We start from the raw sequence: 16373 nt of genomic DNA on the forward strand, positions 1-16373 counted from the left end.
AGGCAGATCATAGAATAAAATCGCTTAAGCGATCTTGCACGAGGCAGAGTCAAGATCTCTTAACTGATCTGACATCGCTTAACCGACACAGTCGTAATTTTGTTGCGATATCTTGTTTATTAGTTGTTTTGGTTTATTTTTGTTGCTGACATTTTGTTTATATCGATTGTGCAGATTGTGAGGGCCGTAAACACAAAGACTACCAGTTGGACCTTATAAGCGATAAGGTGCCTACTTCCCTGCAAGGGTGACAGTCAGGTCAGTTGGGAAGTTTTTGATAGAATACAGGACATTTTAGATGGAATTAGGAATGGTAATAGAGAGTTCAGTCGCACTTGTTTCGGTCACTTTTTAGGACTCGGAAATCATTGGAAAAAGGCATTTGGGGGCAGGGAGTGCATTAAAACATATAGTTCTTACGTCAGTATGAAACATGTAAAGTGTAGAATATATACCACTATGACAACAATATAGGGTTTACGATTCGTCTTGTGGGACTATGATCGTATTATATTTATATTAAACATATAGTTCTTTTACGTCAGTATGAAACATGTAAAGTGTAGATATATACCCCTATGCTAAACATATAGGTGGTTACGATTCATCTTTGTGGATTATGACCGTTATTATATTTATATTAAACATATAGTTCTTTTACGTCAGTATGAAACAATAAAGTGTAGAATGTATACATCTATGCTAAACATTAGGGTTTACGATTGTCTTTGTGGACTATGACCGTTATTATATTATATAAACTATAGTGTTTTTACGTCAGTATGAAACATATAAAGTATAGAATGTATACGTCTATGCTAAACATATAGGGTTTACGATTCGTCTTTGTGGACTATGACCGTTATATATTTATATAACATATAGTTCTTTTACGTCAGTATGAAACATATAAAGTGTAGAATATATACGTATATGCTAAACATAGAGTTTACGATTCGTCTTTGTTCAGAACATAAAGGGTGCGTTTGGTTGAATATTCATAAATATTATAAATCCTATTCCCATAATATTCTTGTTTAATTATTTAGCAAATATTAGTATTTTTTTTAATAAATTAGACCCATTAACTGAATTAATTTCATTAATACCGCCAAAAAAAGTTTCAAAAGTAACAGAAACACCCCTACCACCAAACTTCCCAGATTCCGGCGCCACCGATGGCTACAAACGATCGAAAATAGCCGGTAATTCACAGTGTGACATTTTTCAGCCAGATCCACTGTGGATCTGGCTAGAAAAAGCCACATCAGGCCGTCATCGACTTTCAAATGAAATACGGACGTTGTCAGTCAACGACGGCCCAATTGGGGATCGTTGATAAAAACCGACGGCCATATCTTTGACCATCACAGACGGCCAGATGTCATATTTTTTGTCCATCGACGGCCAGATATGGCCGTGATCTGGCCTTTTCCGGCACATCTGTGGTTAATCTGAACGGAAAAGGCCATATCGATGCCCTATCAACCTGATTGGCCGCAATGCATCGTAACACCCTTTCCCGGTAGGTTTCCGATGGTGGTGGCCCGAATCTGGGAAGTTCGGTAGGTGGGGGTGTATTGTCAAATTTTCAAATCTTTAGTTGGTCGATTAAGTGATGTAATAAAAGGAACTTCGTTTACACAAGGCTTAAGCGATCTATAGATATCGCTTAAGCGATTCTTTAATTTTTCAGTTGGTCGATTAAGCGATCGTGGATTGCTTAAGTGATCATGTGATTGGCAGAATCAAATCTGCCCAAGTGCATGATGCTTAAGCGATCTATAAGAATCGCTTAAGCGATTCTTCTCTTTTTGTCTTGGTCGATTAAGCGATCGTAAATCGTTAAGTGATCGTGCACTGGGCAGAATCAAATCTGTCCAGGTTCACGATGCCTTAAGCAATCCGAGATATCGCTTAAGCGATTCTTGTCTTTTTGTCTTGGTCGATTAAGCGATCGTGGATCGCTTAGGTGATGTGCCCTGGGCATAATCATCTGCCCGTTGCACGATCGCTTAAGTGATCCTAGATATTGCTTAAGCGATTCTTGTCTTTTTTTCTTGTCGATTAAGCGATCGTACAGTGGGCAGAATCATCTTCCCAGGTGCACGATCGCTTAAGCGATCCGTGATATCGCTTAAGCGATCCTTTTAAAAACCTTAGTTGCTTAAGTGATCATTGGCGATATATACTTTTCCTACTTTTCTCCTGAATTTTGACAAACTAAAATTACCAACACGTATTAATGCCATACTTCTCCTCAATTTGACAACCTAATTCCAAACTAAAATCAACAACAAATATTTAGGCCATGTAACAAGAAAATAAAGAATGATTTATTAAGGTAACAATAAAATTTATAACATCAATAATTGAAAACAATAACTCATCAACGGTTGGCCTTGTCAACTCCCTGAATTTCATCCTTCTTCGAACCTAATTTTCTGATCTGCATGTGATTGCTTTGGCAACTGCTTCTTTGTGGCCAGGTTGCTTGCAAATTGAGCAGTATCATTTTCCGCGGAACCAAAGGCTGATGGAATACGCTTAACTCTTTTTCTCCCTTTGCTGTCTTCTTGAATGGCGGGTGGATGATAATGTTAGCCACCTCTGGCGGCACTACCCACTACTCTCTGGAGGCATCAGATATATCGTTTCTAAATAAGCTAGCATGTAGTGATTTTGCATATAGAGAGGGGAGCAAAGTTCCATGTAAATTCTTGAACCAAAATCCAGCTTCCGTTGGTGTTTCAGTGCTGCTAGTGCATGAGGACAAGGTAAATGTTGAATTCAAACACTTTACAACTGCAAGTTTTTCTAACAAGGTTAACTAGAGCATCCGGACCATAGCTGCACACAGTGAACTCTTGAGCATTAAGAGAATAGGCAAACTGTGCATTTGACAGTTCCATGTTCTCGCAATAATTTTTCAGTGACGGAACAAGAGTTGTAGTAAAATTATTTGACTCCGTACGACGCTCATGGAACCACCGCGACAGTGTCCTTTGGATTGCATCAAAAAGTGCAACTATTGGAAACTCTCTTTCTATTAACAACTTCAAATTTATGGACTCGGCTATATTTGTGGTCATGACATCAAACCTTCTTCAGGAAAGTAAGCTCTACTCCATCGCTCGAAACCAATATCATGCTCAAGATACTTAGCAACTCTATCATCCTTGATTCGGATTGGGAAAGCTCCTCGAACGACATCAACCTGATAAGCCTTTACATGCCATGTAGTATGTCTGAAGGAGGCCAACACACTTAAACTTTGTTTTATGTTCTCACCAAGGTGCCTCATACAAAATCTGTGATGTGCTTGACGGTTAATAGTGGCAATCCCTTCTTTATAGAGTTGGTCTATCGGATATTTGACAACTCGTCAGTGTCAGGCATATCGTACATAACTATTGAAAAACCCAAGTCCGACCGTCATTTCAGAGTCAACCACACACCATGCAACAGGATTGTGTGATTTCGCTGTCCTGTGCAGTGGCCACCAACAATGTACCTTCATACTTTCCCGTCAGAAAGCAACCATCAACAGCCAACACCTTTCTCATGTTTACAAAACCCCTATAGTAGAACCGTAGCAATAAAAAATATTTAAACATCATATTCCTGTCCCACTTCAAAGCCGTCTTGCTACCTTGGTTTGTCAACTCAAGCATATAACGGTACGCTTCTAATCTGTGTACCCGTGCTCCGGCGTGCCCCTAACAAAATCTGTGCATGTTGTCTCCCTTTCCAGCATTTCTAGTAACTAACAGCACATCCTAACTCTGTGCGTACAAGTCTCTGAATGTCTTTAGGAGATAGACCTTTCCCTTCAACGAACCGAATTTTGACAAATTGTCCAATAACATCAGCGGACGCGTCGATGCTCACCTGAAATATGTTCCAAACCACAAGTGTGCTCACGGGTATATGTGCTAAGCATAAATTTTTCCGACTCCGCCAACCTTCTATAATAAATCCGCCACTTGCACTTCGGTCACGACATGCAACGTCACAGCCAATGAATTTGACTTTTTGGTGATGAACTCAAATTACCTCTCAACAGTTTTAGCTTCCTCACCACTTCTCTTTATTGTCAAATAAATACCCTATGTGCAACTCCGATCCATCCGTAAAAACATGAGCTGATTCACCAGTACTCCAATTGCCCTCTCTGAACCTGCATAAACGACCATGGTGTTCTCTTCCTCACAATCTACGTCTTCTGCATATCTGTATGTAAAGGAATCTCTACATCTGTGGGAACATCTACGGGGTCCTCCTCCTCAACATTTTCATTCTGCCCCCATCACCAACCGCTTCTACAGTGTCCTCCTCACCACCAATTTACCGTCTACTCTTGATTTTTCAACTAACAAATCATTGGCCTACGTGTCAAATTAAAACCAGGCAAATCTCCGCCTACTTCCTCGTTATCCCTTCCTTTGAACCAACGTCGACGGTTTTTCTACAAGAGAAACCCTTAAAATCGGCCTCGAACCATTATCGACTACATCAATCATATATAACTTCACACTTTCATCCGACTTTAATGTAGCAGGAGGTACCTTATAATGTTCAAGAACTCTGCTTAAAACATACTTCACAACTATATTACTACGCGAGCAACTCAAATTACCTCTTCTAATTATTTCATCAATCAACTCATCAAAACTAACCTCTGTGCAGGATACCCGGAACCGAACATCCCTAATGCTAATAGTGCCAGCATAACGAATGTCATCAACTAAATTACATATTTTAGTGAGAACATACAAATAAATTAAATAATATACAATGAAAAAACTTACAAATAAATTAAACTTAGAAGGAACTTTGATACTAAGTATTGGTAATTGAAAAAAAACAACTCCAAAGTACTGGTTGAAGTTGGGGTATTTTTATGGTCATATATGCAATTTATCATTTTTAAAAAACTGTCAGAACCGTTGGAAAATAAACTCTCAAGCTTAGATTGGGTGTTTTAAAAACTGCTACTAAAAACCTCTTAAAACCGCTATGGTGGTTTACCCTCAAAACCGCTACCATGGTTTACCTTTTTAACCACTATCATCAAACTTCCAAGCAGATATTTAGTGAAAGATAAGATTTTTAATAGCGGTGGCAGCTTTGGTGCCATTACTTTTTAAATATTGAAGAAAATTTAATTAAATCGAATCAATTTTGGAGTTATCGTAATTCTTTGAATGCTTAACTTCAATCAAATCAGAATATTTCCTTTCATTCTTACACTATCGAATTGGATTCAAATATTTCACAATCAGATTTAATATTAATCACTTTTTAAACAAGTTATCATCCAAAGCATAAATACACACTCGCGCACAAGTAAATAGATTTTCACCATTTTTTTAAATTATTATTATTTAAGCACAAAAGATAAAATAAATTGCAAAACAAAGTATGAACACATAATGATGCTTCATAGCTTACTTCCTCCTGAATTGGACAAGACGGCGCTTTCCGATATCCTGCATTTTTTAGAGTGCAAAGGTATAATAAGATCAATATGCAGATTGAGTTACAAGTCTTAGAATTGTTCATTGTTGTGGAAAGGTTTGGTCATGAAAAAATTGGTGAAGTCTTCTTAGCTAAAACTAAGCACAGGAAAACATCCAAAGTATATGAAAAAATGAAATATAGTTTCCAACCTTGGCACTTGCTCAAGATGATTCCAATAGATTTTGTATGTCTTTCTGCAAGAGCACACCACACATCAAACAATTACTCAAAGTTAACAGTTAATTATGCATTATCATACAAGAAAGATTGCTCTAACCTCGATCTTAAGAGGCGATGTCGTTGGAGCATATCTCGCCACAACCTTCCCTTCTTTGTCTGCCAGAAACTTTGTGAAATTCCACTTAATAGCATCTCCGAAGTATCCACCTTTCTCTGATTTCAGAAACTTGAAGAGAGGCGCTGTGTTTTTCCCATTCACATCAATCTACAATAACCAGCACATGTTTCATAACTTCTTTTTTCCCCTTTTTCAACAAGAAATTAAATCACTTATAGCTTCCTTTCTCACAAACTTATTGCTGAAAAAGAAAAAGAAACCAAATTTAAAGCTTTTCAAGCCAAGGCGAAGAAAAGAAACCCTCCCCAGCTCGTCAACTGTAAATTCCAGTTGTTTACTAATGGACTGGTAGTGGACTTTTGCACACTTGAATAGTCTTGTACGTACAATAACTCTATTTCCACTATTGGAGGACTGTTGCACAGAGAGGCAGCAGAAGCAAGATTTCTTAGTGCTTAGCTTCTGCGAGCAGTGGGCAGCAAGGCCAAAACTTAGTTAATCAAAGGCATCACCTGGACGGGCAGCTTTCCTGTCTTACCAACAAAAAGCATGATACCAAGCATATCTTTTTTTTGATAATCCAGAAATCCCCCGAACTTGCTTTGCAAGCCCGAGTTCAAAACTGGAGCCCCGCTAAACCTTGCAACCTTTGAAAAACGGGAAATAATGGTTTTTGGCCATGCAAGTAACCATGGGGAGCTCAAACCCCAAATTTTGTGAGAGCAAACCACAAACCTAACCATCCGACTAAGCCCTCATGGGTATGATCCCAAGCATGTCTTGGTCGGGATTAGGTAAAATGGGAAGCATATGTAGAATCTGGTTCGATAGACTTGTAAAATCTTTCACATATCAGGCGCTACCTTATCAAAGATTGGGAACTCAGCTTTAAACATGGTGCATACGGCTTCCTGGATCTCCTCATTGTTTCCTGGCTCTTGTCCAGCAAACTGATTGCAAGGAAAGGCTAAGATTTCAAGCCCTGCATTAACAGTGCCAATCAAGGACTTAAAAACTTCTAAATATCTAAAAAGAGAAAAAAGGTATGGAATTCGACTTTGTCACATGGTTTCTCAAGAATCAATAACAAACCTTTGTTTTTGTAGTTTTCATACAAAACATTCAACTCCTTGTAGTTCGACTGAGTTAAACCACTACAAAATGAATAACACAACATGAAAAAAAAACAACAAAATGACACAAAACAAGAAAATTCACAGTTTGGCAGTTAATCCAACAGTGGGAACCATAGTAAACTTCGGCATCACAAAAGTTCCAGAGGGGAAAAAAAACTATCGTCACCCTTCAGCTTGAGGATGAAAATGGTAACTTCCTTTTCTAGAATAGTGACAAGAGTTCCACTCTAAATTGAAGGAAAACAAATTCATCACACAAAGAGTTTTTTACCTGTACAATATCTAGCCATTGTGTGGAAGCTAAAAGAATCAGTCGTAGTGTCTTTTGGCACAATTAAATGCACCAGACCAAAAGAAACCATTAGAAAGTCTTTGCTTAAATTACCTCCAGCTATTTATACTCTCAAAAATGTTATTGGTTCACCGATGCACTTATAAAGACATGTTTATTCCTGTGCATGGGAATTTTTATGATCTAATGCAAAAGTTTCATCTTTGCCACAGTTCTTTCACCATGATACCACAATGACCAAAATCAGTTTCAGCTTAAATAAAATTGTGAAATTCAACATTTAATGGGAGATGCAGCAATAAAATCCATCCAATTCTCATGGAGCATTCAAGGAAAACGGGAAGTATTGTCTAAATATTAAAGTTCTTTCTCGATAGCAAATGTTCAGTACAAACGTCAAGTGCTTATTGTTTGTAAACTTTAAACTCATTTCTTAAAATTAGATGGCAAACATTAATAACCGTTTTTAGATTCCAAATATCTATGATAATCAGAGCAACTTTAAAAATAAAATCAGCAACCAAGATTAAAATTACGAAGACACTTCCTTATTCTTCAATACAGCCATTAATCGATACCAGCAATTTGAAAATAGACAGATTCGTTCAAAGCTTTAGAAAATGATAAAGTCGATCATGACTAATGGTGCTAAAGATCTCACAATAGATCATTTTAAGTTGCAAAAGGGAGAGAGAATCCAGACAACAGGAAGCAAATTATGTACCTTGATAACAAGAATAGGGATCAGAATGTTTATATCCGATTGAATAGCTAATGATTATAGGCAATTATTAAATAGGCAACTAATTGTGCCAAGAAATCGTAAAAGAAAAAAATCAAGAAAGAATACCATTTTGAGGCAACATTTACAATCAGGAGAACCTTCCCTCTGTAATCACTAAGACTCACATCATTTCCACGAATATCCTGAAATCAAATCAAGTTAAGCAGCTACATTGAATTACAAAACCTTAACTTTCAAAAAATATAAAGAAGAATAAAGTTGAGGTCTCATATGATTGATCTCTAATTTGCAAATAAAATATTCTTGATATCAAGTATGATAAACCATAATTAATAAAAAATTACACAAATCTTTCCCATAAAATCAGAATCATAGAATCTTATTCAAAATTGTCTTTTATTTTTCTACGCTTTCTGAACAATCCAAATAGAACAATACAAAGGAAACATAAACAAATTGTTAGATTTCTCACCAGAAACTCATAATCATGTTTCAATTAAAGAACATATGAAATAAAAAATAGCTCAATTTATTAACAATAAGACTACCAATCATATTCATGAAAAGACAAAACACAAAAACCAATAAAAACAAAGGCTTAAAACAGTTAAGAGAGAATTCATAAACACATATAACATCCGAAAATTATAAAATCCACATGTCAATAATAAAAGGGAAACAACTAAATTAAGCTACATGCAAATTTTCTTGAAACCAAAACATAAAATTTTAAACTTTTTTCATCCTGGAAAGCAAATTTTGTGAAAATCAAAAGCTTAAAACAAACAACAAAGAATCCATAACAATACATAACATCTAAAACTAATAAAATACTCATATCAGTAATCCAATAAACAACAGAATGAATACATATGCATACTTTCTTGAAACCAAAACATAAAAGTCCATCTTAAAAAAAATAAAAACCATAAAAGTCTTATTAAATTTATTTAAAAGAAAACATACACAAATTAATAAAATCAAAAGGTTAAAACAATCAAGAAAGAATTCATAAACACACATAACACCTAAAGCTAATAAAATACCCATATCAAAAATCTAAGAAACAACTAAACTCAGGAGCCAAAGTAAGACATATGCACATTTTCTATAAACCAAATCATAAAATCTCAACCTTTTTCTCATCCTGGTAAGCAAATTTTGCTAAAATCAAAAGCTTCCATATTAGTAATCCAAGAAACAACTAAACTAATATATATGCACACTCTCTTGAAACCAAAACATAAAAGTCCAGAATTTAAAAAAAGAAAAAAAAAAAAATGTAATACTCAATTTATTAAAAATAAAACATACACAAACTAAAAAAGTCAAAAGGTTAAAACAATCAAGAATGAATTCATAAACACACATAACACCAAAAGCTAATAAAATACCCCTATCAAAAATCCAAGAAACAACTAAACTCAGCCACTAAATTAAGACATATGCACATTTTCTTGAAACCAAAACATATAATTTCAAAATTTTCTCATCCTAGTAAGCAAATAGAATTCAATTAAAGAAAAAAATATTACTCATTAAAAGAAAGTATACACAAAAAACTTAATAAAATTGAAAGGTTAAAGCAATGAAGAAAGAATGAATAAAAATAAATAGTGTGGTAAAGCTAATAAAATACCCATATAAAAAATTTAAGAAACAACTAAACTCAGCTACTAAAACTAAACTCATGCAAGTTTTCTGGAAACAAAAGCATGAAAGTTCAAAGCTTTCTCATCATACCTTGACAGTAAAGTCATAAATGGACTTTGGAGAGGGTTCGGAAGCCATTTTGGTAGAGGAAGATGGAGATGGGTACGTGTAAAAATACAAGAAGAGAGCAGAAACAAGAAAAAGAATGGAAACCCAGTTGGCATATCTCAACAAACGCATGCCCATTTAATTATACGAGTTGAATTCGGATAATCTTTCCTTCTAGATGACAAATTTTGTCAGCATTTATGACATTATTGAAACCTTCCTTCTTGACAGCTCGGTAAAGTTGACAAACGTTTGAATCTTATTGTAAATTTGTAATGTTGTTATTGTTTGGAAAATACTTTTACATCCCCACAGTTTTGGATACTATCAAATACAACATTTTATCTTCTCATTACTCTTGGGGGGCGTTTGGTTAGGGGGTATTTGAGATTACTAGGGTTAAGTCATCTTATATTACTTAATTACCATATTTAGTTGTCAAGTAATATAAGATACCGGTAATCTTTAAATACTAATAGTGGTTACTATTGGTAATATTTGAGGTAATTTGATTACCTCCATTTTCTTAGGTATTCTAAGATTACCAAGGTTATCTTTTTTTGTTACAATTCTATCCTTTATTAATAAAATTTTAGGACAATAATGCCCTTATTTTTAAATTTATTTACATGAATATAACTTTTACTATTTTACCCTCAATTAATTAATTTTTTGAACAAAATTACACTTGAATTCAAAACAAATTACAGTCCACCCAAGCCACCTACCGTCGGTAACCATCGCCGTGGCCGTCGCCGACCCCGGAACGATGCACGTAAGGCCAAAAAAGGTCACCGTGCACCGATATGATGGCCAGATCTGTCATCAATCTGACCGTCAATGGCCATATCAGCGCACGACGACCATTTTCGGCCTTCCGTGCGCTGTTAGGTTGCTGGTTGCCAGCTGCTTGTGGTGGTTGGGTTGGTGGGGGTGTTTTGTTGATTTTCTAAACTTTTATTATAGAGTTGTTTTTGCTAAGTTTTTAAATATAGGGGGGCTGTAAAATCCAAATACTAATAATGTTAAAAAATAATATTTAATTAGAAGACAATTCAATAATTTAAATAACATACCCATTAATTTATTTCTCCCAACCAAACATATTAATATAATTTATCCACCAATTAACCAAACACAATTTCCTAAAGATTCCCAATAATCTTTGTGTTATTGAGGTAGTTTAATTTTTTTTAAACAAATTTTCATTATTTTGGTTCTTTGGAACCTGTTATAGTTGTCAATTTGGGACACGGAATTGGTTTAATAGATTTTTATTTTCAATTCGTTTAGCAATAGGCTGGCAGTGAAGGGTGAGTTGAGAGAAAGCAAACTTTTTTCAGTAGTGGTTCTGGTGGCGATTTGGAGTTGGTGGTGGCCAGATTCTTTGTTGATTGATTAAGTTTTTTTCTAGTTATATTCCCTGCCGTCGGCTACCATTTCTTTCGACTATTTTCGATTGTATGAAAAATTAACATCCTATCTGTCTTCACTAATAGATCTTAACAATAGGGTGAGAAACTGTCTAACAGATCTTAATGGTTGGTGGATAATTGTTGTTTTCAAACTATTTGGGTATGAAATGGTGATTAGGGCAAACTTCGGGTGGGAGGATGTCGTTCGGCCTGTAGGTAATCCACAAATTCTTCTTTTAAGAAATATTTGAAGAAATGAGAAAGTCTTAATGGAAGATTTTGTTAGATGGACTTATGGATGGACCGTGGACGTAACCCATCTTAATTGGATGACGTATAACATCTTCACCTAAAGATTTTGGTTTATACAAACGAAAATCAGTTACGTGGATAACATGACGTTGTGTATATATATATAGATAACCATTATTATGAAGGTTACTTTAAATATATAAAAAGTTGTGGTATGGATGACGTAATAAGTTTTTTTTATTTTTTTTATTTTGTAATCGAGGTGTTTAGGTCAGCGTGCGCGTATCTTAACTAATCATTGGGGTCTATTGAATACCCATAAACTCAATAAATCAAGTAAATCACAATGTTATTGGTAAGTGACCCTAAAATTTGAATCCAAAAACTCAAAAAATTAAGTAAACCTCCTTGATTATCAAGCTAACCTTATAAGGTTATAACGCAATAAATTTATCGTGCCTAAAACTTAAAAAAATAGAGCTTGACTACATATAAATAAAAAGAACACACGCGTTACAAAATTCATAAAAGTTTAGATCCAATCATAATTTGTTAAATTTAAATCATGACTTATTTTAATCTTTCCATACATTAATTATACCCATAATATTCTACTTCGTAAGAATATAATAAGAAATTTAATAAAACTTCAGCAAATGTAGTAAGAAAGATCAACAATAAAAAATGACAGGATACAGTAAAACAGGGTGTATTAAATATATTTTTTATAAGGGCATCATTTACATTTTTGAAAATATCGATGCCTGGATGATATAATCTAAACTTTAGGGGTCTAATTTTTTCCTGATATTTTAGAGGTAGTTCTGACAACCACGTATTAAATAGGTATCATTGGCAGGTTGTTGAGATTAGAGGATGCAATTGGACCTACAATAGCCACGGTTCCACCTAATAAAAATGCAGCAGTCACATGAAGACGATGAGGCCATTCTGTTGAGTCTGTTGAGGCCATTTTGTTATGCATTTTCTAGCTATTATTATTCTTTTATCTGTTTTACTATTATTTGTAATCTATAAATATCTATATGCACTGTATACAAAACACGCAGAAAATATATACAGTCTTGGGTCATTCCATTTTCAGCTTTTCTGTTGTTTCCATTTTCTTTACACTATTTTTGCGCTACTCTCAACATGGTATCAGAGCCATGACAGATACACCTTTCGACTCTTAAACCAACGATCCCACAATGCCTTCCAATTCCCAAACCAACCCACAAAATCCTGCCAGCCCCTATTTTGTCCAACCTGGTGAAGGCGCATCTTCTCCATTGGTTTTATATTTGCTCACAACTAAAAATTATGTGGTCTGGGCAAGAACAATGCGTTGTGCTCTCAATATCATAAACAAAATTGGTTTTATCGATGACTCAATTTCTAAACCCTAAAAAATTGCAGATCCCTTGTATGCACATTGGGAACGATGTAATGATATGGTGATAGCTTAGATTCAACATTCGGTTACCTTAGAACACAGATCAAGCATAGCTCATGCCGAAACTGCTGAGGATGTTTGGAATGATCTTCGCGATCGATTCTCGTTTCAAAATGCTCCAAGAATTTTTCAGCTCACCAAGTCCATCTCAGCACTTACACAGGATGATGATTCAGTTTGCCAATACTACAATCGATTGAAAAGTTTCTGGGATGAACTGGAGATTTATGAATCAATGTCGTCATGTTCATGTGGCGCAGTCAAGACCCTGATGGAATATAATCACAGAAGTAGGGTTATGCAATTCCTTATGGGATTACATGACTCATTTGATGCTATTCGCGCCCAAATACTCCTCTATGATCCTCTTCCAACACTAAATCATGTTCTATCTCTTGTCCAACAGGAAGAAAGAAGACGCCAACTTCATTCCCCTTCTACTCCGATTCCAATGGCGGCAAAAGGACCCAACCAATGAAGTCATTCTTCCTTACGCAAGGATCGATTATTCTGTTCCCACTATAACATTTTAGGCCATTCACTGGAATGATGCTTCAAAGCCAACCCCAATCTTCCCGTATGCACACATTGCAACATACCAGGCCATACCAAAGATAAATGCTACAAGCTCAACGGCTTTCCTCCAGGTCACAGAAACAACTCCAGATCTAAATCCTACGCTAATCAATCTTCACTTGAACATGAACAAATCGGCAATGGACCATCTATTACTCAAGAGCAGTACAACCAGCTCATTGCCTTGCTCCAATCCTCTCAGTCTCCAACAGTTACCTCTGTAGCAAACCATGCATGTTCTAGTTCCTCAATCACCGAAATTTCCCTCGTCTCTGGTATTCACTCCTGCCATTTCACACACACATCACACACTTTCACAAAATCATTTTCCTCTTGGATAATTGATACTGGAGTTACATATCACATGATTTGTAGCCCCCATCTTTTCACGCATAACATGTCTTTTGTTTCCCACACCATCAAACTTCCAAATGGCACTACCACATTGGCCATGCATGTGGGTGATATTCATCTCTCTGATCATATCGTTCTCAAGCATGTGCTATGCGTGCTAGCCTTCTCCTTTAATTTGCTTTCAGCTAAATCTTTAACTACACATTCCAATTGTTATCTCATATTTTTTTCTAACTCTTGCTACATACAAGACCTTTCATCTTGGAAGACGATTGGCATGGGGACAATGCATAATGGCCTTTACCATCTTCAACCTTCAACACCAGTTCCCAACGCTTTGAAAATGTTTCTTTCTAATTCTTGTTCTAGCTACGTTAACACCACCAATACTTCAAAGTTTGATGATTACAAATTATGGCATTACAGACTGGGGCATAGTTCCATGACACAACATGTATTAAATGAAATTCAAGGCCTATAAGTTTATCTCAATTCTCTTGTGAAATTTGTCCACTTGCCAAGCAACATAAACTTCCATTTCCTCAATCTATCACCATGGTTACCAAGCCTTTTGATTTAATTTCAGCAGATATTTGGGGACCAAATTCCACACAAGCCTACAATGGCACCCATTACTTTCTTACAATCGTATATCAGTTTACTAGATGCACTTGGATCTATTTGTTGCAAAACAAATCAGAAGCCCGAACTTCAATTCAAAATTTATTTTCCCTTATATCCACACAATTCAACACTCAAATCAAAATAATCAGAACTGATAACGGTGCCGAATTTCATATGCCCAAATTTTACAATTCCAAAGGCACAATTCATCAACTGACCTGTGTTGCCACTCCATAGCAAAACGCTCTCGCTGAGCGAAAACATCAGCATATATTGAACGTCGCTAGAGCCTTAAAATTTCAATAAGGACTTCCTATGCGATATTGGACAGAATTTGTTATCACTACCATCTATTTGATCAACCAAACACCCTCTCCTAATCTACACTACCAATCACCTTTTGAAAAACTCCACAACCAAAAACCCACATATTCCCATCTCAAAACATTCGGCTGCCTTTGTTTTGCGTCTACACTAAACCATGGCCGCTCCAAATTTGAACCCCGAGCTAGAAAATGCTTGTTCATTGGCTACCCATATGGAATCAAAGGATACAAGCTCCTTGACACTACCAGCAATCAGATTTTCCTTTCTCGTGATGTGTTATTCCACAAACACATCTTTCCTCTCAAACACCTCCTGTGCATACAGATTTTAGTGAAGTCCCTCACCAGGAAGATCATGTCTCTTCCCCTACCTCCATCGACAACAATCACAATACCAACCTCACCAACAACACTCCCTCGCCAACCCCACAGCGGTCAACCAGAATTCGAACCGCCCTAGCATATCTCAAGGTTTTCACTGCAATGCATTGTCTCCACTGATGTCGAACTCCAAGTTGGAAGACACTGGATCTCCGTCTCGCACAGGTTTGCATAATCCATATCCCTTATCATCGGTCATATCTTACAAGTTTTTATCTCCATCATTTAGAGCATTTACCACTTCTATCTCCATCCATACCGAACCCAAGTCACACATTCAAGCTCTCAAAGGCCCTATCTGGCGTGAGGCGATGGAGCAAGAACTCACTGCTTTAGAGACTAATGAAACATGGTCCATCGTTGACTTACCTCCTGGCAAGAAACCGATTGGTTGCAAATGGATTTTTCGCAACAAATTCAAAGCTGACAGATCTGTTGAACATGCTAAAGCACGCTTGGTGGCGAAGGGCTTCACTCAGCGTAAAGGAATAGATTTTCACGACACTTTTTCTCCTGTTGCAAAGATGATTTCCATTCGTACTTTGCTTGCTGTAGCTGCCATAAAAGGATGGGATTTGCAGTAGTTGGACATTAATAACGCATTTCTATACGGAGACCTTGATGAAGAATTATACATGTGGCTTCCTCCCGGTCTAGCTTCCTCAAAAGAGAATCAAGTCTATAAATTGAGAAAAAGCATTTATGGTCTTCGACAGGCATCACGACAGTGGAACACAAAACTTTCATCTTCGCTGACCGAGTTTGGCTTTGTGTAGTCTAAGTCAGACTATAGTTTGTTCATCAAACACACGGCTTCTTCTTTTACAGCTCTATTGGTCTGCGTAGATGACATTATTGTCATGAGTTCAGATCAGACTTCCACTGATGAGGTCAAGAAATTTTTGTCTACCAAATTTAGAATCAAGACCCTAGGCTCACTCAAATATTTTCTTGGCATGGAAATAGCTCGCTCAAAGGATGGAATCCAAATTTGTCAGCGCAAGTACACCCTGGATATACTTTCTGAGACTGGTTTACTTGTTGCCCAAACTTCCCCTCTGCCAATGGAACTGAATATCAAACTCCAGAAAGACCAAGGTGATGTGTTTCACGATCCTACTCAGTATCAAAAATTGGTTGGCAAGCTCCTTTACCTGACCAATACACGGCCTAACCTCAGTTACAATGTCAATTTTTTGAGTCAGTTCTTGGAGATCCCACGAGCACCCCATTA

General features: G+C 36.4%; 2 protein-coding genes across 2 annotated transcripts; one reads left to right on the forward strand and one right to left on the reverse strand.

Annotated features, from left to right (window-relative positions):
* Positions 1-5275: 5275 nt before the first annotated feature.
* On the reverse strand, positions 5276-9872 carry LOC116123832 (probable glutathione peroxidase 2). Its single transcript, XM_031409565.1, has 7 exons — positions 9738-9872; positions 8100-8176; positions 6914-6975; positions 6685-6803; positions 5801-5968; positions 5673-5717; positions 5276-5492 (listed from the first exon to the last, which is right to left on the reverse strand). Exons 1-6 carry the CDS (start codon positions 9783-9785, stop codon positions 5685-5687), a joined length of 507 nt encoding a protein of 168 aa, XP_031265425.1. The 5' UTR covers positions 9786-9872; the 3' UTR covers positions 5276-5492; positions 5673-5684.
* Positions 9873-15258: 5386 nt separating this feature from the next.
* On the forward strand, positions 15259-15723 carry LOC116123833 (uncharacterized mitochondrial protein AtMg00820-like). Its single transcript, XM_031409566.1, has one exon. It carries the CDS (start codon positions 15259-15261, stop codon positions 15721-15723), a length of 465 nt encoding a protein of 154 aa, XP_031265426.1.
* Positions 15724-16373: the final 650 nt, after the last annotated feature.

This window comes from Pistacia vera, unplaced genomic scaffold (genome assembly GCF_008641045.1).
Source record: "Pistacia vera cultivar Batoury unplaced genomic scaffold, PisVer_v2 Contig1455, whole genome shotgun sequence".
Lineage (NCBI taxonomy): Eukaryota > Viridiplantae > Streptophyta > Magnoliopsida > Sapindales > Anacardiaceae > Pistacia > Pistacia vera.